The 22053-nt window shown below is 41.7% G+C and overlaps 1 protein-coding gene across 3 annotated transcripts; it reads left to right on the forward strand.

Moving 5' to 3' along the window:
- Window positions 1-2462: 2462 nt before the first annotated feature.
- On the forward strand, window positions 2463-22034 carry rbms2b (RNA binding motif, single stranded interacting protein 2b). Of its 3 annotated transcripts, XM_041945345.1 has the most exons (14): window positions 2463-2589; window positions 9555-9748; window positions 13090-13148; window positions 14210-14301; window positions 16522-16679; window positions 16973-17052; window positions 17141-17250; window positions 17344-17390; window positions 17480-17573; window positions 17782-17832; window positions 17999-18109; window positions 18673-18753; window positions 18851-18941; window positions 19107-22034. In XM_041945345.1, exons 1-13 carry the CDS (start codon window positions 2518-2520, stop codon window positions 18926-18928), a joined length of 1227 nt encoding a protein of 408 aa, XP_041801279.1. In that variant the 5' UTR covers window positions 2463-2517; the 3' UTR covers window positions 18929-18941; window positions 19107-22034. The 3 variants fall into 3 exon arrangements, with proteins under 3 accessions (XP_041801279.1, XP_041801278.1, XP_041801277.1); XM_041945344.1 differs by having other exon boundaries at window positions 17141-17390; window positions 19049-22034; XM_041945343.1 differs by having other exon boundaries at window positions 17141-17390.
- Window positions 22035-22053: the final 19 nt, after the last annotated feature.

Raw genomic sequence — 22053 nt, forward strand, 5'->3', positions numbered from 1 at the left:
TGGCTGGAGAGAATGATGGCAACACAGAATAATGTTATTTTTATGCAAATGAAACCAATGCATCAAGTTTTAGACATTGTGTGAATGCATGTGTGTGGGAGAGATAGAGATTATGAATTCAGCTGAGCCTCTCCCGTCTGTCTGACTAGACTGTCATGATGAAATCAGGATGAAATCCCTTATGCATCTAGATCAACATAAGTATATAGGCCTGTCCTCTGTCTTTCTGTGCTGCAGAATTTTGCAGCTGTAGTTGTATTATGCAAATACCATGGCTAATAAAAAACAAACAAACAAACACGCTGTATGGCTGAGTGAACAATTGCATATGTTTTCTACACACTTGAGGGCTAATCAGTCAGGGTATGCAAGATAAGGCAAAAGGGTCAGGGGATTTTGTTGCCAAGCAACTTATGTTGATACACTTTTTTTATTCATGAGTGCTGTCTAAAGCATGACAACTGATGCAAAGGCAGAGGGATGCAAGATAAGTTTTGACTTAGTTAGACAGTAATCGAATTTATCAAGTGTTAATTGTACATTTGGGTCAGATCTAGAACCATAAAAACATAGAAATTAATAGAAGTGCAGTCATACCTTCGAGTAGTAACATTAGCATTATAAGAAGTGGAGAAGAAGTCAGCTGAAAGGTGGGTGCACTTTAAGCTCCAGTATCACGTACAAATAAAATACCAGAACAAATACCAGGCATAGTTTCAGGAGAGAAATATTCTCAGGATTTTACCAACAATACACCAAAAACGTTGTGTAAAGCAGGAATAAAAACAGACTGCAATCTGCAAATTGTTTGTGTTCTCAGACAACGATTTTACGAAGTGTTCCTAAGCCCATGAGGTAACATCCTTTATCCAATCATGTTTTCACAAAGTGGTGAACCTCGCTCCATCCTTGCTTGTGAACGACTGATCCATTTCAGGATGCCCCTTTCATACCCAGTCCAGATACTATCACCAATCACATCAACCTGTTTACCTGTGGAATGTTCCAAACAGGAGCTTTTGTCTTTTGTTGCTCCTGTCCCAAATTGTTTGAAATGTGTTGCTGCATCAAATTCAGAATAAGCATACATTTACAAAAATCAATGATGTTGATGAGGTCAAACATTGAATATATGTTCTTTTACTGTTTTCAATTGAGTATATGTCAAAAAGGATTAGATGATGACATTCTGTTTTATTCCTCTTTTACGCAGCATCCAAACTTTTATGGAATTGGGATTGCAATTGATGTCACTTTGATCACAAATACTGTACATCTGGTGCACAAGACCAGTTTGAGAAACTTTGGACATTTCATTTTCATCTCTTATCTTATTAGATGTTGGCACATCAAATGGAGAATATATTCAAACTACACAACTGTTCTCATAGAGCTTCCCTGTAGATAATGGTTAGCCAGCAATAAAGAGTTGTTTACTATGGATAAATGTCATTTGTTTAGTGTGCCACAATGGTCTAAATGGCTAAAAGCTTTTTGCTTTAACATTGAAATACAAGTATTTTGATGGCATATGTATTAAGTGGGGTCACAATTAACAAAAACGGTTCAGATAAAATGTTTGGGGCCCCTTTCTGGGGCAACAGATTTACTTAGGATGTGTTCCCCCACAGCCCACAGCTTGACTTAACTAAAGTGTTTTAAGTGTTTTAAACTGGAGAAATGAACACTACTAACTTATGCATTTATTTGCATTAAATACACTATCTACACAAGTTTCCAGGTATTTTAGCTATCTACTGGTTCAGTACTTGATACAGAACTTGCTTTTAACTATAGTCACCCTGGGGGCAAGTTTCTATTCCTCTACAAAAAATAAAATACAGGACTTAAGAATAGGACAAAAAGTAATCTTATAATTGTTCAAAAACCTGCGTTTGTTCAAGTTAACAGTACTCCAGGTCACAGTGAGTCATGTCTACTTCCTACTCCAAATAAAAGTAGTGGGCTATTCCTTTTCACCTCTGGTGTATCATTGCCTCTTGACCTGAATCTCATTTGGCTGGACACTAAAACCAGGTGCTAAAAAGACAGACTGAAAGGCTATAGAGGGTAGTATCCAAGGGCCAACATGCTTGCTTTTGCACATCGGAAAATCACAATTTTCCACGCCTTTTCCACGCCTGACCCTGGTACACATACTGAAATCTGCTTTTCTGCATTTCTTCACCAAATGCTAAACCCCACCAGGTTAGTTAGAAGACTAGGCACTGGTGCAGCGGATATTTATATCTCTAGCAAAAATATCTAATTTATCTCCTGAGTAATACTGATCATTTAGGGGCTGAAGAGGAGGCTTGTGGGGCATGAAACCCCCGAGATAAAGCCAGCTAAAACACTAGAGCACTCAGCCAGTGTGGAGTGTGGAGCACATCGCAGTGCTGGGAAGAGCGACTCCAATCACTACCGCTGTTCCTGGCTGAATTTCCCTGGCTGACGTCAGCTGACTGCCTCGGCTCTCCGCTCTCTCCGCTCCTCCGGACACAGCGCCGCGTAAAAATGCTGCTCTCTGTGCCGACAAGGACAGGAATCAACCCATACAACGGCTACACCGGCAAAAACAGCAAGAGGGTGAGTACCGACGCCTCAGCCGACTTCTGCCCTCTCTTTCTGAGCCATTTCTCGATGCGGCGCTTGTACGAGCTCTGCCTCTTCAGTTAAAAAGCTGCTCGGCTGTTTAAGCTGCAGTGTCCTTGAAAAGTGGATCACAGGCGACGTTTTAAACTCTCTTGCTCGCCGTGGCAGACCTTTGCTGTCGGCTTTTTTTCGCGTTGTTGTTACACTGTGACCAACTAGCACGGCGCCTGTTACATTGTTGCGTGTAGATTACTACTACAGTTTGCTTTCGTTTTTTCCGACGCGGTCGCTGTTCTCTTCCTATACCCAGCCCGCACACAGAGCACGGCTTACAAATGTGCCCTGGATGCTCGCGAGGCTCCGAACAAGCGTCTTTTTTTCGATGTTAAGGTGAATTATATTCGACTTTTTATGTGAATTTGTCGGGGTTGAATCAGCTGCTTCTTCGCTTAGGTGATGTTTTCATTGAATAAACCGCAAGTTAGTAAAGTTTTTTTCCCTCTTTTACGCGTACCGATATGCCCCACCCCTTCAGTCTTACTAATGATGACTGAGAGGGTTTGCATGGCACTATGAAAAAGAGGAAAGTTACAGATCCCATGCAATAAGCCTAATGTATATGTAGTATATGTTGCTAAATGTGCAGATCAGTCATAGATCGATGGCAGCAGAGCTGGAACAATACATGAGGTCTAATATTGATTAGCTTGTCTTCTCATATGAATAATTCATGGAAGACATTGTTATCCATTTTAAGCCACTTTTTCTGAGCAGACCATATAGATTTTTCATGTTTCATGGGACATTTAGAAATTCTTGGATTAAAGTAAACAGAGTTATGTAAAAGACTCTGAGGATTTTGAGTGCTGATTAATGAGGGAATGGTTAAACTATTGAGCTTTCATGCCTAAAATGTGCCTTTAAAACGGTTGCAGCTACATTGTGACTGGAACAGCATATGAAATACACTGATGCCTCTGACTCTCAGCATTTCTTGAACAGCATTTGAACAAAGCTGAAATCAAATACCTCCCTCCTTCCCCATGTTATTCCCTTCCCTGCCTCAAGGCTGGCAAGAATTCAGATTGCTCAGTTTAATGACCTGGAATTCCTGGAATCCTGGATTCAGACAATGTGCGCATTTCAAGAGGGGCTCTGCAAACTCAAAAACCTTTTCCTTGAAAGAAGACATGCACACACATTTTTCTTCTTTGCACATTTTGCATTGTTAGAGCGCCAAAGTCACACACACACAGGGAAGACTTGTAAATCCAGCATCAAGTGGTAACCCCTGGTCTGTGTCTTTTACTACGGGAAAAAGGGCGGAGAAAAGAAAGGATTAAGAGATCCCCCCCACACACACACACCCCACCCTTTCCTCTGCTTTCGATTAACTCCCCCTGTCTTTTTTTTTCTTTCTCCCCTGTGTGTTTCACATACCTTGATTTCTAGTCTGTCAGTGGTTCAGTTCACATGGAGAGGAGAGCCTGAACATTCTTCCTTACTGATGAATCCCTTGTCCTAAGAATTCACTCTCTGCTGTCTTCAGGGTTTTTGGTACCTGTTGAAAACAGACTTTTTGTAACCGTCTGTTAAACATTTTCTGCTTCTTTTTTTTTTAAATAAAACTGGATTGAAACAGAAGAAGGGGAGCAAGGAGAAGTCTCACCTTTTAGCCACAGGACACCAAGGATTTTTATCACTTTTCCGATTTGGCTCGCTCCACCTTGCTTGCCTTGCTTTCTTTTTTGCGTGCAGCTTCAGAAATATAATATAAAGAGATTGCGTCTGTAGCACTATGATCTTTTCCACGGTGCCTTTTAAAGTTTCTTTAGCCAAGCAGGTAGGACTCCACATTTAAGATTTTTTCATCTCTCATTCAAGATCAAATGTGTCATGTGTCTTTAAACATATACTTGTTGCAGAGCATAAAGAATAACTATTGTGGCAATATAGAGATTATGATTTTTGACTTGTACATTACTGAAATGCTACTGTATGGTAATGGAAAGTACCACTCTGTGGATAATGATATGCAAAATAATAATTATTTTGGAACTAATTCAAATAATTCATATGTTTGACACTTTTTAAAATCCGATTATTTATATGATTTAGGATTCTGTAGGCAAGTATATACTTATTTTGGAAGAAAGATAATTACATAAATGAACTTAAGGGGATAACTTTAAGACGATTTTGTAAGATTGTTTCAACATCCTCATTATCAGTTGCACAAAAGGTATGTGTTGCCAGAGAGATGTGGCATTCAAGCGCCGCACAGTCAGACTCATGTCTTTGCTATTACTAAGGAGTTAAAGGCATACGTGCTGCCTCACTTGGCACTCATCGGTCTCTCGCGAATGAAAAAGTCCTTGAGTCACCTGCACTCCCTACAGATATCACCTCTGCTCCCTCCAACTGTAATCACCTCATCAGTCTTCAGTTCCTGCCTGGAGTGCACTCCCTATCCCTGCATCATGGTGTAGGCCACCTACTGTCCTTAGAGAATATATGATAATAATAATAAGGCAAGTAGCTGATATATCTTTCTGCAACAATAACTGCATACTCTGTGATAGTAATGGGTATGTGAGGGCTGTTTCCAGCTTCTCTGTACAGTGAGAAGTTGTAGAGTGGCTAGAAACAACTGAGCATCAATTTTGCAGGATAGGTTTCATTTATTGTATACTGTAAAAACAAGTGCCTCATGTTTTTATATCAATTTTTTTTGTATGTCAGTTTAAAATGTTAACGTTGTATGGGCATAGAAGGACTACCTGTATTTATGAGGGTTGATCTTGTCTTGTCAAGAACACTGGTTCTCACAGAACTAAGATGCCTAGAGGAATGTAAATCAATTTAATGATGACATCTTGAATTCTAATGTTAAACCCAAACCATGTCCCCCACAACCCCCGTCCACTTCAAGGAGAGAAACACAAACATGTGTGCATTGCAGAGAATGTAAAGAATGCTCAGGAGATGTCACTGTGATGCATGTAAGGAACAGTGTAAAAATATGTGGGCAGCTGAGTAACAAGTAGGAAGGAAATCAGTAACATGCCAGGAGGTCAGGTTTTGGGCACAGACTAACTGAGAGGATATGCAACCTCACACACTGAAAAAATGAGAATCCTTTTCTTGCACATTTCAAAGTCTTGTCATACTTTCTGACTTCCCTTTATAACTGCATATCTGTTCTCATCATACACATTTGCCTGTGTTTGCACTAGTACATTGGGCATTACCTTACAGCGGTGGCAAACACCTGGAGCTGGCATTGGGACAGATGGAGAGTAGGTGTGGATCTGATTCAGTGCCATCCTTTCCTCAAAAGGAGCCTAGCAGAGCGGTCTTAATGAGACACTACCTTCTGACTTGAGAGCACATGAGAGGGATTAGCACTTTCCGCTAACAAGCTCAGATCCCAATTAGACAGGCCTCACTAGCTAGGCTCGGGCCCGGACTCGGTCTCCCGTCAGATCCTATCTCCCCAGGCCTCTGCAGGTGCATCCCTCCTGATAGTCTGTGTGGGCTGTCTACAGTGAAGGCAAGGGAAAGCACAGGAAGAGGCTGTGATTGTGGAAAAACAAACAGTGTACTATTGATGCTAAAGAAGAGAGGGAGATTAGAGAAGAGGGCCAAGATGAATGGGCCCTGTGAGTCACTGTGATTTTCTCAGCTTGACTAAACACAGAGTCTGAGGGCTGATTCCTTTGGAAACAGTTTGTAAAACATAAGGTATTTGGGTAGCGTGGCTACAGTAAAGCTCGCAAAAGAATCACTGGTCTTGCTACTCACGTCAGTGGTGTCTGAAAGGATTGTTGCTACGTTACACACATATACAAGCAGGCAACAGATATCAGTAAACAGTTTTCCTGTATTCAATGTTTAATCGTCAGGTAAAAATGGCTTTGTATTAGGGAATATTGCATTCACGTTTCACACATGCATCCTCATATATGCATCTTTAATAATATGTAAATTTTCCTGGATAGCTTTACTGTAGACAGATGGTTTGAAGTAGGCTACAACATGGCTATACATCCAGGTTTGATATTAATCTGGTCTATGTAGGGAGAACACAATGAAACAATTTGTATAAATACTGTATAGACTTCACAAACCGGAAACGTTATTTTACAAAGTCTTTCTGTACTCAGTTCGACTTAAGTAGTTGCTTCCTTCAACTATAACATGGAGTCATATTAAGGATGGTATACATGTCCATGTCTTAAAGGAGAGCAGAGTTTTAGCAGTTTAATAATAATTATCATAATTAACTTTATGAACACCGTTTAAAAAAGTGGCAGGAACGTTAACTACCGTTCGGCAGGGGGAAAAAACGTTTAATTCACGCATCTAAACTTAAGGCTACAGTGTAACAACATAGCTAACGCTAACAGTTACCTTCCATTACAGGACATCCACCTAGCTAGCTAAATGTTAGCCTCGTCCTTCACGGCTCAGGAACAACTTGTTGTGAGTTTATATTGCATGACACGTCGCCAGTATTACACACAAACTACTCAACAAACGTCTAATTTAATGCAGCTTTATCCCGTTTACGTGCTACGCATTTTGGGCGTTGTTGTTGAACTTCTGACCTGACTGACGTGAGGTGTGACCAATAACAAAGCGCTTAGGAAGAGCTCTATTAGTTGATTGGTTATTGTTGTTGGAACGCACGTGATTGGTTGGCTTCTTCCCTCCCACCCAGGCTTTTGGACTGTAGTGAACTGTTTTTTCTCCATAATTTTGAAGTCTTTCACATGTTACTTCATTCAGAGCGGATCTGAATCTTTGAATACCAGAATTTAGTTTTGTAACATTGCAGACATTAGACTACAAGCATTGTGAGTATGAAACAAGTATTCATATTTTAGTTTTAAACGTTCAAATCACTTTTCAAACTGAAGTTTGAACTTTAAAAACAGGCTTTAAAGCTTTCAAACCTTTGTTTTAATGTTGTGACATGTGATATTCCCTCATAGTTTTGTGTTTCTGGAATCTGAATAAATCTTAAACTATAGCTGGTTAAGAACAGATCCACAGCAGAGAGATCTACAGAAGTCATAATTAGCTTGATTCCAGCAGTCTTTTGACAACTCCCTCTCTGTTAATAAGCTGGCGCTCAGTGCTGACCTTGTGGTGTCCAACAAGCCATCCCATTGTTCCCTGGGGCCAGGCCTGCTGACCCTAACTAATCAAACAGTTCCTCCTCCTCCAGCGCTGAGAGGAAGGCATTACCAGCTGACATTTTACTTCCATGCAATTTGATTTAGCTATCCCGGACCATGGTCCATAGTATTAAGAATGTTTTATTTAATGCAGACATTGGAAAGGGTCATTACATAAAATTGTTATGCATAGCTGCACATCTGCACATGCATTTAAGATTCCCTGTCACTGCCTGAACATATCATGGCCCAACCAATAACCTGCTCATTGACATGCATGCATTGAGGTGAGCAGAGTGTCTGCATACTGACACTTTCATACTTTGATTGTGGCAAAGATGTGGTATCTTCACTCACAAGGTCAGTGTACCCTATTCTAAAGAAAACATTTACTGGTATCTAGCCATTGAGATAGTTTAGGTTTTCAGATTTGTGCCACGACCCTAAGACAATAGTGGTGAGTGGAATTTGTTATTGTTGCTCAAAGCACTGAAAAATTCAATTTGAAAAAGTCAATATAAAAGTTTCTCTCCAGAAACAATGTCCTGGTTACTGTGAAAAAAACCACACATCTCCCTGTGAACAGTTTTGATTGGCACTTTGTCAAACACTCCCAATGAAAACTGTTCGTAGAAACACATCCAGCTTCAGCCCACAACATAAAAGCCTTGCTTGCAGCGAGCACTTGTATGGAGCTCAGCCACTTAAATTCCAGAAAGATTGAATATTATACGCTTTGTTTTTACATTTATAAATGGGCTCACTTGCCATCTCAAGTGAAGCAAAGCGTATCTCCTATGTATGCTATCAATGTTTACTGTTTACATTTCTGCCAAAAGCAGTCATATTAAATGGCTAACTTAAATATGTAAAAATGAAGGTGAGGTCTCAGCATTTACAGTGAAACCAGATGGTTTACTGTGCTTTGTAGAAGACCTGTGTGATGGATCTCCATGATAATTAGTTTAGCATGTGCATCAGATATACATATACAGCGGTCAAGCAATGCTTCTGTGTCCCACCCTTTACTAATGCGTTTAAAATACTTTAGCAGGCAACAACATTTTACTAGATAGAATAAGGTCACTATCGTTACAGAACAGTTTGAAATGTCTTGCAAACAAATATTGCCTGAAACATTTGCATTTAAGTCCCTTATGACATTAAGACAAGGTGTAGTATTGTCTTAATGAATAAATAAGTAACACCTAGTCTATAAAGATAGTCAATCTTACAACATTAAAGCCTGGATCATACTGAACATTCCAAACTATTGCCAGCCTTCCTCTACTTTTGTGTTGACTAACAGTCAGCATTGACTTGTGGGACCACCATTCATTGATCTCCTGTCCAAGCAGCGTGTGCTGTATTGTTGTTTGCTGTTTGTAGAGCAGTTTGCTTGATTTTAACATTAAATGTTTGCAGTATCTGTAGTACCTCGTAGTTGATGTTTATGATTCCCATCACTGCTGAACCGGGGCGCATTCAGAGTCTGCAATACATTGTCTAAGCATCACATGCAAAGCTATTTTACAAGACATTTTCCATTTTAATATGAACATGTGCACATCCTGCTTGCTGTACATGTTGAAATCTCACATATTGCTCCATGTCATTTTCCTCTTTGGATATATAAATTGCATCACATTAATATTTGTATGATGTGACTTATTGACATCAGTGTATACATTTAATTTCATGTTCCTAAAGAAGAATCCGCTTCGTGTACGACTGCACCATCCCAAACCTAACTGTGCCCTCTGTTTGTTTCTGCAGCAGACGTATGTGTCCCCCTCCAACCATCAGATGGCTCCTCCAAGCCCCAACAACAACAACAATAGCAACTCCACCACCACCTCCATCAGCAATGGCAGCAGCAGTGGGGGAGAGCAGCTGAGCAAAACCAACCTGTACATCCGTGGCCTCCACCCAGGGACCACTGACCAGGATCTGGTCAAACTCTGTCAGCCGTAAGTTGCCCCAAAAAAACTGTTGCCCTAACCTCCACATGTACACCCAGTAAATCTCTCTCTTCCGCTGCGCCCATGAAACAGATTGCAGTTGCAGAGTAGATTAAGATAGAACAACGTGATGGGTGCATGGATAGATGGGCAATGATTGGATTGCATATACTTGCACGACTTCCTAACACTTGACATGCATGTGCACACTAAAGCACACCTTAGCAGGTATTTCTGATTTAAGAAAGGGGCCACGTTTTCTCCCAGACGTTTCAAGGCCCATCATTTAGTGGCCTTGTGGAAAAACCAACAATCATTTGGGCAGCAAACTAAGACCTTTCAGTTTGGCAGAGCTAAGCACAGACTTTCCAACAACTAGGTACAGAATGTTTAGACTCCCTATCTGACGCTAGTTTGTTCTGTAGGTCTCCACTTGCTCCTTCTTCGACTTTCGGCTTGTATGAGTTATTTCTCCATTGTGCTTTAGTCTTGTAGATTGTCATCATACAGTGTGATGACAATGAGACACTGCTATCCTACGTCAAAGTCATACTCTGCACTATAAATACCACACAACATTGCTCATCATTGTGAGTGTGACTCTTTGAAAACTCTTTTGTGGGCAGCATGTAGTCAGAGATCAAACAACAGCATCATCCAATCCATCTGATATGTTTGTTAGGCCTTCAGTGGAAGACATCAAAACAAGTAGGGCTGAGATGAATGATCTGGGTTCACTTAATTGAATTCTGGAGCCTGATGATGAGTACCAGAAGAGCAGAGGAGAGGAGTAAGAGAAAAAGGAGGGAAAGGGGGCTAGAGAGATTGAATAAGGGAGAGAGAGAGAGAGGGAGAGGCCGGCTATTTTACAGCTGTCTGGAAGATATGGCTCACATGAGGCTGCCCAACCCTACAGGAAACGGCGAGCCCAGGGGAAAGGGAAAGACAAACAAGGGCAATGGCATGAGGGAGGGGTTGGGGGTGGGGGGGGGTGAAGGGGTTGGTTGGAGAGAATCAGAGGGGGAGGAGTGAATGGAGTTCAGGGTTTGTGTGTCAGGTGGTGTTCTGTGGGGGTAGTTCTCATGTTTCTGCTTTTACAGAGCAGATAAAATCACTGCATGAAATTTGCCTTTTAGCAGAGCACATTAAGGCCAATGTAGTTCTCAGTTAAGATAGACTGAGAGAGGATGCTGCATCCAATAATAGTTAATAGGGGAAATGCTTGTAGACGAGGATGGAAAACAGTAGGAAAGACAAGTCATGGAGGGAATTTGGCTTGCTTAACACAAGTTTGAACAGTAAGTGTGTGCACAGTGTCAGGACACAACCCCTCCCCCACGCTGAGAGTTGTTGTATGCATGCTCTGAGATGTACTGTGTTGGGAGTGAGGGATGAGAGGAGGGGATGGGGGTTGGTTCTCCATCTCCAGCCCCTGCAGTTGTCTCTCTGGGTGCCTCGTTGCCGCTCTGGTTCTTGCCCCAGTCCGTCTCTGGTGGTTGACCATGGATGGACATTGGGCAGGACTATGCTGTGCTCTCTCACACATGGCTGAGTCTCTAGCCCCTCTTTTCGCTCTGCATCATGTAGTCCGAGTTCCTGAGCACAATTAAGTGAACGGGTATCTCAACTGTGCGAGCATGGGAGCGCAGGGAGCCCAGCTCACGGCTTAAACGGTCTTCATAATGTGAAGTCGAAGGCTGGTGGGATTCCTGTGTGCCCACAGTAATAATGCATATGAAAATATAGGAAAACAATGTTGGCACATCCATCCAGTCCAGTTGGTGGTATCTTACCATGTAGAAATTATAAATGCATCATGAAATAGTAATGCTATATAGGAAGTCAAATGCATAATACAAAAGACCCTCAGTAAACCAACACTGGATGGATTCAGTTTGCAGAGAATTTGATTTGGATACGATGACTTTTTACACACATCTCAAAGAGTTTTTATGTACGGTATAAACACAAATGAGACCTAAGAATGAAGATGAACAGGAAATCAGATGTCATTAAAAACTACTGATTGTAAATATGTTCTCAGTTTTTTTCTTAAAAGCCTCAGTGAATTGACGCAATCAAGCAGAAAGTGGGAGGTGGTTCCATAGAGAGAATTTAAATTGATTATAAACAGCATTTTAGGAACAAACCAGTGCTGGTTTGATGGTCTTACACTGAACTGTATTGAGAGTGAATAGACATAATTCAAGTAAAATCTGAACAAACAGTGTATTTAATACTTCAATATTTATATTCCAAACTTACTTATTATATCTACTGCTCTAGCATCCAAAGCAATCATTTGAAATAGTTGGATATTCCCTTAAAGTGGGAACATGTTCACCGGTGACCTCAAGCCACCTTGGAATAAAGATATAAAGGAATAAAGATTTCATTCTTTTTTTCTAAAGTGAAAGTAATCCTAAATTAACTTAAAAGAAACAATTTAATTTCCGATTTGGAGTAATCCAACAGATTAACTGTCCGATTACAGTTTCAGCAGGGCGTCGCTTAATCCTTATTAATAGCGTATATTTTGAAAGGGGACTCTTCTAGCCCGGATGACATGTGGCAGTGGTGCAGTGTCACTGGATGAGAGCTGGACTGTGTTCTGAGGGGCACTAAGACCCAGTGGAGGGTTGAGCCAGAGGGTCGCTGCTTAGAGGGAAGCTGGTTAGTAGAATGAGAGTATGGCTGGGAGCCAGCGTTGGACAGGACAGCCAAGGAGAGGCATATCAGATTACACTGCATGCACATGCCTGGAGAGATGGGAACCGATAGACACTCTGCTGCACAGAAGCATTTACCCAAGCTGGGTGTTATCCTCTGCATCTGCAGTATCTATAGCTGGCCCGCTAGATGGATAATGCAGGATTTTTATATCTATAGAACATTGTAAAGCAATCTAAAAATGCAGCAGTAACACTTATTTTTGCCATATTGTCATGTCATGTTGGATTCCCCTTGAGTTATGATCCATATTGACATTTGTATATGAGCTGGATTGAATTAGATATAGGAAATCTATAGTTCCTTCTACCATGCAGAAACCCAAGAGACATTACTCTTATTCCACTTAATTTATGTCCCACCCTCTCTGGAAAGATTTACCCTATGCACATTGTTTATTATCAGATTGTGTAATTGTATTCAGTGTCATTGCGCTGGATCTGTCAGGTGAATTATAATTCAGTCAGCATGGAGCATAGTCTCTTAGGGTGTGTTAAGTTTAGCGGGATATCACGTTGCCTCAGCAGTGTTGCAATGCTAATATTGAATGCAAACAAGTCATCATTTTCAGTACACAGTGCAAGGACAATCATTGAGTGTAAACCTCACTGTTTTTTCAGATATGGGAAAATCGTGTCCACCAAGGCCATCCTGGACAAGACGACCAACAAGTGCAAAGGTGAGGCGTGACGGCATCAGCCGCTCGAAAGTAACTGTTGAGCAGGGGTTGAGAGGTCAGTTCGTACAGAGATGGCGAAGCGAGCTCAGAAGTATGTCAGTGTGTCATCTTTATGTTGAATTTTAGCAGGAACTTCAATGGGAGAAGTTCCCATTGTATGAAAACTAAAATAAGAGGCAGGTTATTCGTAACTTCAGGGTTAGCAACACCAGTATCCCCAACCACACAGGAGGATACAAAGGCTTGGATAAGATTTTAGCATAACAAGTAACAGGGAAGTACTGCAACTAATGATTATGTTCATTACCAATAAATCTGTGATTATTTTCTCTATCATTTGGTGTAAAAAATGTCAGAAGTTCAGTGTCCTGTTTCGTCTGACCGCTCGAGATATTCAGTTTAGTATCATAAAAAGACAAAACCAGACATATTCACATTTGAGAAGCTGGAACTCAAGGATTTTTACAGTTTTTGCTTGAAAAATGACTTAAATGTTTAATCAATTATTGACTAATCATTGCAGCTCGAATTATGATTGTATATCTTGGTTGTACCTTGCAACTCTTGAGTCGTGTGAATCTAAAATTGGAAAATGAAAAATACGTAATATATTTACATGACAATACATTTCTTTTGGCTGCAGCGTATCAACAACAAAGAAGTGAAATAACACCACAAGCCCAACACTACATCGCCTCTCTGCTGTATTTTGAATGCGTGGAACATTACAGATTGAGGTTATAGCACATTACTGACAAGTTCTGTTCAATAAAGCTCTTTGCTCTCGGCTGCCAAGTGTTTACTGTGTGCTAAGCTTCACACTATACCTACCTGGCAGGTGTGTATTGTTTGACATAATATAGGCATTGTTGTATAAGTCTACATCTGTCCTGCATGGTGAAGCACAGCCCAAACAGAGCTGGCTGTCTCCTCATATTCAAACCCTGCTACTATGCGTGCGTCGTGAGTTCACATTACATGCCTGTGTACATAGAGTCCTGCGGTATTCATAACTCATTGTCATAACTTGTACGTCTTGCCGTTTGTCTCGGTCCCTGCAGGCTATGGCTTTGTTGACTTTGACAGTCCGGCCTCAGCTCAGAAGGCGGTGACGGCACTGAAGGCGGGTGGAGTGCAGGCTCAGATGGCCAAGGTAAGAACCCCACGTCAGATGTCGATATTTGGTGGGTTTCTGTCTTAGAACGTGGTGTCAGCTTCATTCACATGGTTGGTCAAAGTTAAATTCTCAGCACAGTGAATAAAAAAAACCCTTTCATACATTTTGATAGTGACTCAGCAAAAAGTTAAAGCATGAATTATTAATTACAAATTTAACGGTGAATTATTAACCTTGCAGCAGAAAGGTTGTGCCTTGGCCTTTGCTGCTTCTTCTGAATTTCTCTTTTAAAGCTGTCTCAGGCTCTTTCTCCCCATGTTTTCTTGTTGTTATATGAGCAATGGTTCAGGACTATAAGCCAATTAAGCCTCAGTTTGTGTGTGCGTGCACGCATGTGTGTTTGCTGGGCGGTGCACTGCATGCACATGTGGGTGTATGCTTAAATCAGTGTATTTATGGGTATTAATGCACTGTAGAATATGTGTGTGCACAAACAAGAGAGCACGGATGCACACAGGTACATGTGTGTACACGTGTGCGTGGTGTGTGCGTCGTGCTTCATAGTGGTGACGGTGTTGAGGGAGTGTGTCCCAGGGCCTGCTCTCTGAGCTCCGTGTACAAAGGACCTGTCTGTTCTCCCTGGTGGCATCTGACTCAGTGTCTGAGCAGTTCCCCAGTCAGCAGGGCCCTGTGCCCAGCCACCCTCCCTGTCAACACACACCCAGACTCACACACACACACGCTTGACAATCACACATGCACTTCACCAGCCTTGCCTCAACCGGATTATGACACACACTCGCAAGCACGCACACGCACAACACCAACACCCTGGGAAAGCTGATCTCTCGTTAAGCTGGATCACTGACATTCATACGGCTCCTCGCTCACAAAATAACTTGATTCCACTCACCCCTTCACTCCGGGTTTACAACAAGACTTAATGTTTGCGTCAGATTTCTCTGTGACTCAGTCTGACTCATTCGCGGTTGAAACCCGCAGCAGGTCTCCTCTGCTTGCTCTCATGGGTTCGAGCTCCGTATGTAGCGCGCGCTGCCGCGAAGGAGGCAGTGGAGGAGGGAGGTGAAGGAGAAATCACCTTCAGCGCAGGTCGCAACGATTACGTCTGCATTATTCATGAGATGGAAATTAATTCGCACCGCATTTACAGGTTTTTAATCACATCTGCACTCTGAGATAATGAATATGCATAATGGTTAGAGGGTGATTCAGATTGGTTATCTTACAAGATGCTGTTGGTCAAATTAAATTTGTTTGAGTAGGAGGAAAGAAAGGAGAAAAAAAGCCTGCAGAATACTTCAAAGCATAAAAGTAAACTGTGGGAGTTTAAGAGTTTCATTCTGGTTGTTTTCTAAAAATTTCAAATTCAGATTTGGAAAAGCTGCATAATTTGTCTGATTTATGCAAGCCAACAGAGCCGGCCTCTGTGCTTGCATTCAAGGTCGGGATTACCGCATGGATCAAACTGCTTGAATGCATGCGACATATTATTACCGTGACCTAGGAAACAGGATGATAATGTTTGCCTTGTGGGGAGATGATAGCACAATGCTTTAGATGTTCTGCAGATTATTTCCAAAGGTCTCTGTCCAGAGTGTCTCTGCTGTGATCCCCCACTGAGCGGGAGCACGGTCCCATTTAAGATCGTCCATGGATGGAGAGCCATTTCAAATGTAATTATGCTTTGATATCACATTACCTGGATCCTGCGCTTTCATCCTCTTAAGAGGCCAGTCTCACACAATGAGCCTGTCTTCCCTGTGGTAGCAGCATATGAGAGAGGAGTGTGAAGACAAAAAGGAGCTAGTCAGATGAATATAAGTAGAAAAGACAGATATAGAGTCAACGTGAGAGAGAAGTTCAGCTGAAGTCCAGCCAGGAGACTATCTCCACCATCACTGAATATCTGTTTTCTCTTCATCCGTGCAGCTCACTTTCTCATGCAAGGCCAAGATGAAATCCACCTTCAGCTGCAAGCCCTCTGCCCTGTCTCTCTGTTTTTTTTAACTGTCTAACGTCCTGCACCTGCCACCCATCCGAACGTCAGACGTCTCGCACACTTCCTGTTGAAAGGATATATAGATTCCCTCACACTGCCGCAGGCGGCCTTTGCATGGCTCTTGATTTTTGGAGGGCTGCTAACAACGTGGTTGTGATTCTGTGACGAGAAAACAAAGAGCTCTGTCTGCACCACATCCTCATCCTCTAATCCTCTCCTGGCTTCTGTCTGTTCAGCAACAGGAGCAGGACCCCACCAACCTGTACATCTCCAACCTGCCTCTGTCCATGGACGAGCAGGAGCTGGAGAACATGCTGAAGCCCTTCAGCCAGGCCATTTCCACTCGCATCCTCCGTGACGCCAACGGGACCAGCCGAGGAGTGGGCTTTGCCAGGTATAAGCTTTGGTTATTTAGCCACATGTATTAGGACGGATGGTTTAAGTGGATTAGTGATGGTGTAGCAGCAAGTGCATTGAAGAAAACATCCAGCCGCGCAGAGAAAAGTGTAAAAATTGGAGCAGTCAGTGCTAAAGTTACAGAACAAGTGTAGTTTTTCAGTATAACTCATGGTGAGTGAGCCCCCTGGTGGCCTGTACAGGTAGAAAATCTCCAACACGCAGCACAATACCTTGTAGCCTGCTACTGCTAAACACAATGATTGTTTTTAATGAACACTTTTCCAATAGGATGGAGTCAACTGAGAAATGTGAAGCCATCATCCAACATTTCAATGGAAAATATATCAAGACTCCACCTGGAGTTCCAGGTGAGTTTTCTTGCTTTGAGATGGCATCTTGTTTGAAGGCAGCGTCCTCCAAAATGTTACATGACGTCATATTTTCTATCTGGTCCAGTGCCGTCAGAGCCCTTGTTGTGTAAATTTGCTGATGGAGGCCAGAAGAAGCGTCAGAGCCAAGGAAAATATCTGCAGAACGGCCGGCCCTGGACGAGAGATGGGGAGACTGTGAGTTTCTGGCTATTTTTCACGTCCTCGTATATCTGTGAAGACAACAGATATGATGAACGAATGCTTTGTGGGTTTTTTTGTTTTCTCCAGGGAGGAATGACCCTGACCTATGACCCCACCACAGCCTTACAGAACGGGTCAGTACGCCTAGTCTGACAAATCCCTTGTATCCCCAGAGGGAGTGCGATCATGTTGTGATGACTCAAATCTGTGTGTCTTTCTGCAGATTCTATTCCTCCCCCTACAGCATTGCCCCCAACCGGATGATCGGGCCAACCTCCCTCTCCCCATACATGCATTCACCTGTGTCCACCTACCAGGTAGTTTCAGACCCTCAAAGCTCAGGTGTTAGTTAGGATGCTAAACCATGGCCAGGCGTGCCACCTATAAATCCCATTACTGTGAAACAACAGCTGCTTTAAATGTAAAAACAACACAAAATGTATGGGGACTTGCTCTACTTTGATTGAACCTTTGTATGTTATGTAATCTTATCTTTGAACATGTGTGCCTTTCTTGTTCCTGCAGGTACACAACCAATCCTGGTTACATCATCAGTCGTACATCATGCCGCCCACAGTGAGTATCTTGAATTTTAAAGCCGCCGGCCGTCCTTCCAGTTTTTGTTTGAGGGGAAGTGTTTGAATATTCTGCTGCCTTCACATTAGTCCGTCTAACTAACAGCCGCTTTGTCCCGATGGCAGGCGCTAACGCTGCTGTATGCTTTTTGTTTTTTTTGTTGCAGGGAGCAGTCCTGACGCCAGGAATGGACCACACCATGTCCATCCAGCCGACCTCGATGATGGGACCCCTGACGCAGCAGCTCAGCCACCTCTCCATGGGCAGCAGTGGCACAGTCAGTAGCGTGTTTGGCCTTCAGCTGTCACTGACTACATTTGCGTGCACACTAAACGTTCCACTATTATTCCAAATGTGACAATATTCCAAATTTGTTACAGGTCATGGAAATATCACATGTTGTTTGGATATTCCGAATTAGGCCTAATTCAGATTTAGACATATGGGAAATGCTGATATTATTCAAGTGTTAGGAGCATTTTTTGTACATGCATAGCCTGCAGCACATTCGAGTCTCAGTCAGGGTTTTTACTGGAGTTTGCACCACATGGCCTCTTGCCTGTTTATGCTGAGCTCTGTGCATTGTAAACAAACCAACAAGCGACAGTATACAAAGCCGACCAGGCTGTGACTGTGCTATTTTTTGGTCACAAAATTAGGTAAAAAAAGGGTAAGATTTGGATGGGATGCTCTTAAGTTGCAGCTGCCCTTTATAATTTAAGCTATTAAAGACACGTGTCATTTCACATATAAATCTTGTCCATTGGAGCTTTAGTTGACCGTGGTATTGCAGATGTTGCTGTCATGTCTAATGCTCTCATCATCTCCATTCTCCTGCAGTATATGCCTGCAAACACATCTATGCAGGGGACCTACATCCCCCAGTACACCCAAGTGCCTGCCGCCAACATCTCAGTTGAGGTAATGACCTCTGTTTTCTCTCACTTGAACAGTTTAGCATGAAAGCGCTACGTGCCACAATCGCTCACAGATTTAATATTTGCCGCCTCCCTCTCAGGAAAGTGCCGTCCAACAGCCCGTTGCCATAGAGACACCCACAGAACACACAACCTACTCCTACCAGCATAACAAGTGAAGAGGTGGCACAGGTGGGTTTGATCATTGCTAGTGTCTGTGCTTGTTTTGCGTCTCTGCATGCGCATTAATCTCGATCCCAAAACTTTTTTCCCGTGCTGCTGTGATGTTACTGCAAAAGGTGACGCCGCAGCAGTCGCTCTTGTTTCTAATTGGCCGGTCTTGTCACCTTGTGTCAGATCTTCCTCCGGCGCCGGACTGACTCTCGAGGGGCCCAAGTGCTGAAACTCGGCACGGTGACTCAGCACGTAAGGCACCAGACACTCGGGAGGAACATGGACTGTTACACAGAAAGGACAAAAAAAAGAAAAAAAAAAGATATTTTCTACAAACTCATATTTTAAAACAAACTCTTTTACTCCAAGCAAGCAGGGCTGGAGGATGGCAGGCAATGGGAAATGGAAGAACAGAACGAGGAGCATCTATTTTGATAACAGTCAAGAAAAAAGCCACACAGACACACACACACACACACTACACATGTCTAAAAGGTTTTTTGAGCTCTATTCATATTCTTTTCTAATACTACTCTGGGGAGCTAGAATGAAACCAGGAAAAGAACATTTCAACACCATGTTTAATTTTGAGTCATGTTTTGTTTTGACCTTTTGTAAAATATGCTGATTTTACTTCACTTTTTTTTTGTCTGATACTTTCAGGCTTTGAACCTGCCTTTTTGTACATAATTCTTTTTTTTTTTTTAACGTTTCTAGCTTCCTGTGTCCTAGTTTGATTGATTGGTGCAAATATTCGAATACAGAAGGCTAAGAAAAACAAAACAAACTGAAGTCATTCAAGAAGCAGATGACTCATGTTTTCCACAGATATGGTGCTGACTTGGATTAGCTTCTCTCGAAGTGGCAGCGAGTGTATCGGGTACAATATGAAACCTTACCTGAAGTGGTTATCACTTCTTTTTTGGCACTTGACTCTCAAATAATTTATAGTTCCAGCAATCTTGACAAAGCTTCAGACAATCAGAAGACTACAAAATAATAGAAAATTTAGAGATGATGGTCATGAATAACAGATTTCAGAGAAGACTTCTTTAAAAGAGCTAAGAGATCTGAACATTGCTTCGCTTTGAGCTGCTCCACTTGAAATGAAATCCAAAGTTGCTCAACGGGGATCACATCTCACACAGAGCTGCCTGTAAATAAGAGATTTAAATTTATTTAGGCTTCTTTTGACTTCCTTCCATCAGGGTAGTCATGCTTCAGTTATTTTAGTAATACCAAATTGTACCACACGTAGCAATCCATGCATTGCTGTGTGTTTCTGTTTTTTCCTCACGTCCCTTTTCTAAAAGGGGAAGCTGAATCTCCACTAAATCCCACAAACTGTATTTTCTGAAGCAGGAACCAGATGTTGTTATCAGAATACGAAGTTACAGAGATCAGCTGGTAAAGCACGGCTCTGTCCTGTTTTATCTTCAGAAAACACTATTGAGGTGGATTATTACGGCCAGTGTAAAGAAGCTTTAATACTGGCCATTGCTGTGTGTTTGCATCCATTTCTGTTTTTCGCCCTCATGTTTTGTTTTGTTTTTACATTTCTTATTTAAAGGTTGTTTTTTTTTTTAATTCAGTTTTAATACTTTTAAGATTGATCCTATTTTTCAAAGAAGCTTTGATTTTATTTTTGATAGTGTGTTGTGTGCTTCAAATAGCGAGAAATAGATGTTTTCGGCTTTGTTTTGTTTTGGAAATAGTGATTTGTTTGTGTGTTTGCATTCTTCTCTTGTTCTGGTTTCAGTGTTGATGTCAAAAAGGCTTTAATGTTTTCTACAGACGTTTCCGTTCTGTCTGTGTCACAAATGTTGGCACTTTGTGAACATGACTCCTGATCATGGATTAATTATGTATGCTAGGTTCAGATGCATTGTTACAGAGTTGTGGCCCAAGCAGTTGGGAGCAATGTCAGAGAAATATATGTTCAAAACCTTGACTTACCTCATCCTGCCAGAGCAATGTAGATTCAGTTTGTGTACAAGGTTCACAGGCAATAACCAACTACAGTAGGTCTCATGGCTGTTCACAGCTGGTACTGTGTCCACATCCTTTAACTCTTCCGTCCAACGCTCGGAAAACACGCCCAAGGTCTGACGATCTATGCAATTAATTTATTATCCTTATAAATGCAATACTACAGATATCCAAGAGACTCCTCACGTTATGACAATGGATCACCTCACAATATGACTTCACGTTCTGGCTCACGTGGCTTTTATCTTTCATCATACACATGTTGAGATTTGTTTCTTTTCCGACACATTCACCTTAGGTTCATTGTAAGTCAACTTGCTGCATAAAAAGGGAACTATTTCATACCAAAATGTGGTTGTTAATATGACAGTAGTAAATGTAGGAACTCTGAAAAAAAAGAAAAGAAAGAAAAGACTATGGCTGGTGTGCTTGTGTGAATGAAGGCTGGTCACCCACTTGTCCACCCAGCTTTTTTTTTTTTCCATTAGCATAGGGTTGTGTTAGATCTAATTCTCCATTCCATCCAGTTGCGACCTGTATGTTATGGTTTTGTGTCCCGTCTTGTCCTGTTTGTCAACTTGCTTTCTTGCTGAGTAATCGATGCCGTTTTTCTTAAACCATGAAACAGTTCATTTCCAGGAGAAAATTAAACTTCACAGAAATGCCTTAGATTTCTCTGGAAGGGATAGTGAAGTGCTACTCAGATTTGGTGGGCTTGACCTCTGACTGGATTTTTTTCCCATGCACTGCTAATGTTGAAAAGATTTTTGTTTTTGTTATCAAACTACTCTGAACATAGATCTATGAAGCAAAGAAATACAACTTTGAATTGCTATTTTGTGTCCAAAATATTGAAGAAAACCTGAATGGTGGCTTATTGAGTCTAAAGAACTATTGCTGCTAACTTTGGATTGCTAAGTATTTAGAAATCTTTTAGCTGAAGGTCATTCAATATATCAAGTCACGTATGGGGTCAGTTTGTAACTCATGTTCAGCGATGTCGTGCAGTCTTGTTTTGTGCATCAAACAACCTCTCCTCAGTAAATGTTTGTCTGTGCCATGATGCAGGTCTTTGTCTTCTTAATATAAAGAAAACCCTACAGCTATTAAACTTTTAACTTGGTTTGATTTTGAACTTGTC

The sequence above is a fragment of the Chelmon rostratus genome, chromosome 10, assembly GCF_017976325.1.
Source record: "Chelmon rostratus isolate fCheRos1 chromosome 10, fCheRos1.pri, whole genome shotgun sequence".
Lineage (NCBI taxonomy): Eukaryota > Metazoa > Chordata > Actinopteri > Chaetodontiformes > Chaetodontidae > Chelmon > Chelmon rostratus.

What these genes read in the sequence shown, in the direction of transcription:
- rbms2b (XM_041945344.1), top strand. Translation starts at nt 2,518, where the DNA reads ATGCTGCTCTCTGTGCCGACAAGGACAGGAATCAACCCATACAACGGC. An exon ending in ACCACAGCCTTACAGAACGG is followed by an intron (nt 17,391 to 17,479) that starts GTCAGTACGCCT and finishes GTCTTTCTGCAG; the next exon opens with ATTCTATTCCTCCCCCTACA. An exon ending in CGTACATCATGCCGCCCACA is followed by an intron (nt 17,833 to 17,998) that starts GTGAGTATCTTG and finishes TTTTTGTTGCAG; the next exon opens with GGAGCAGTCCTGACGCCAGG.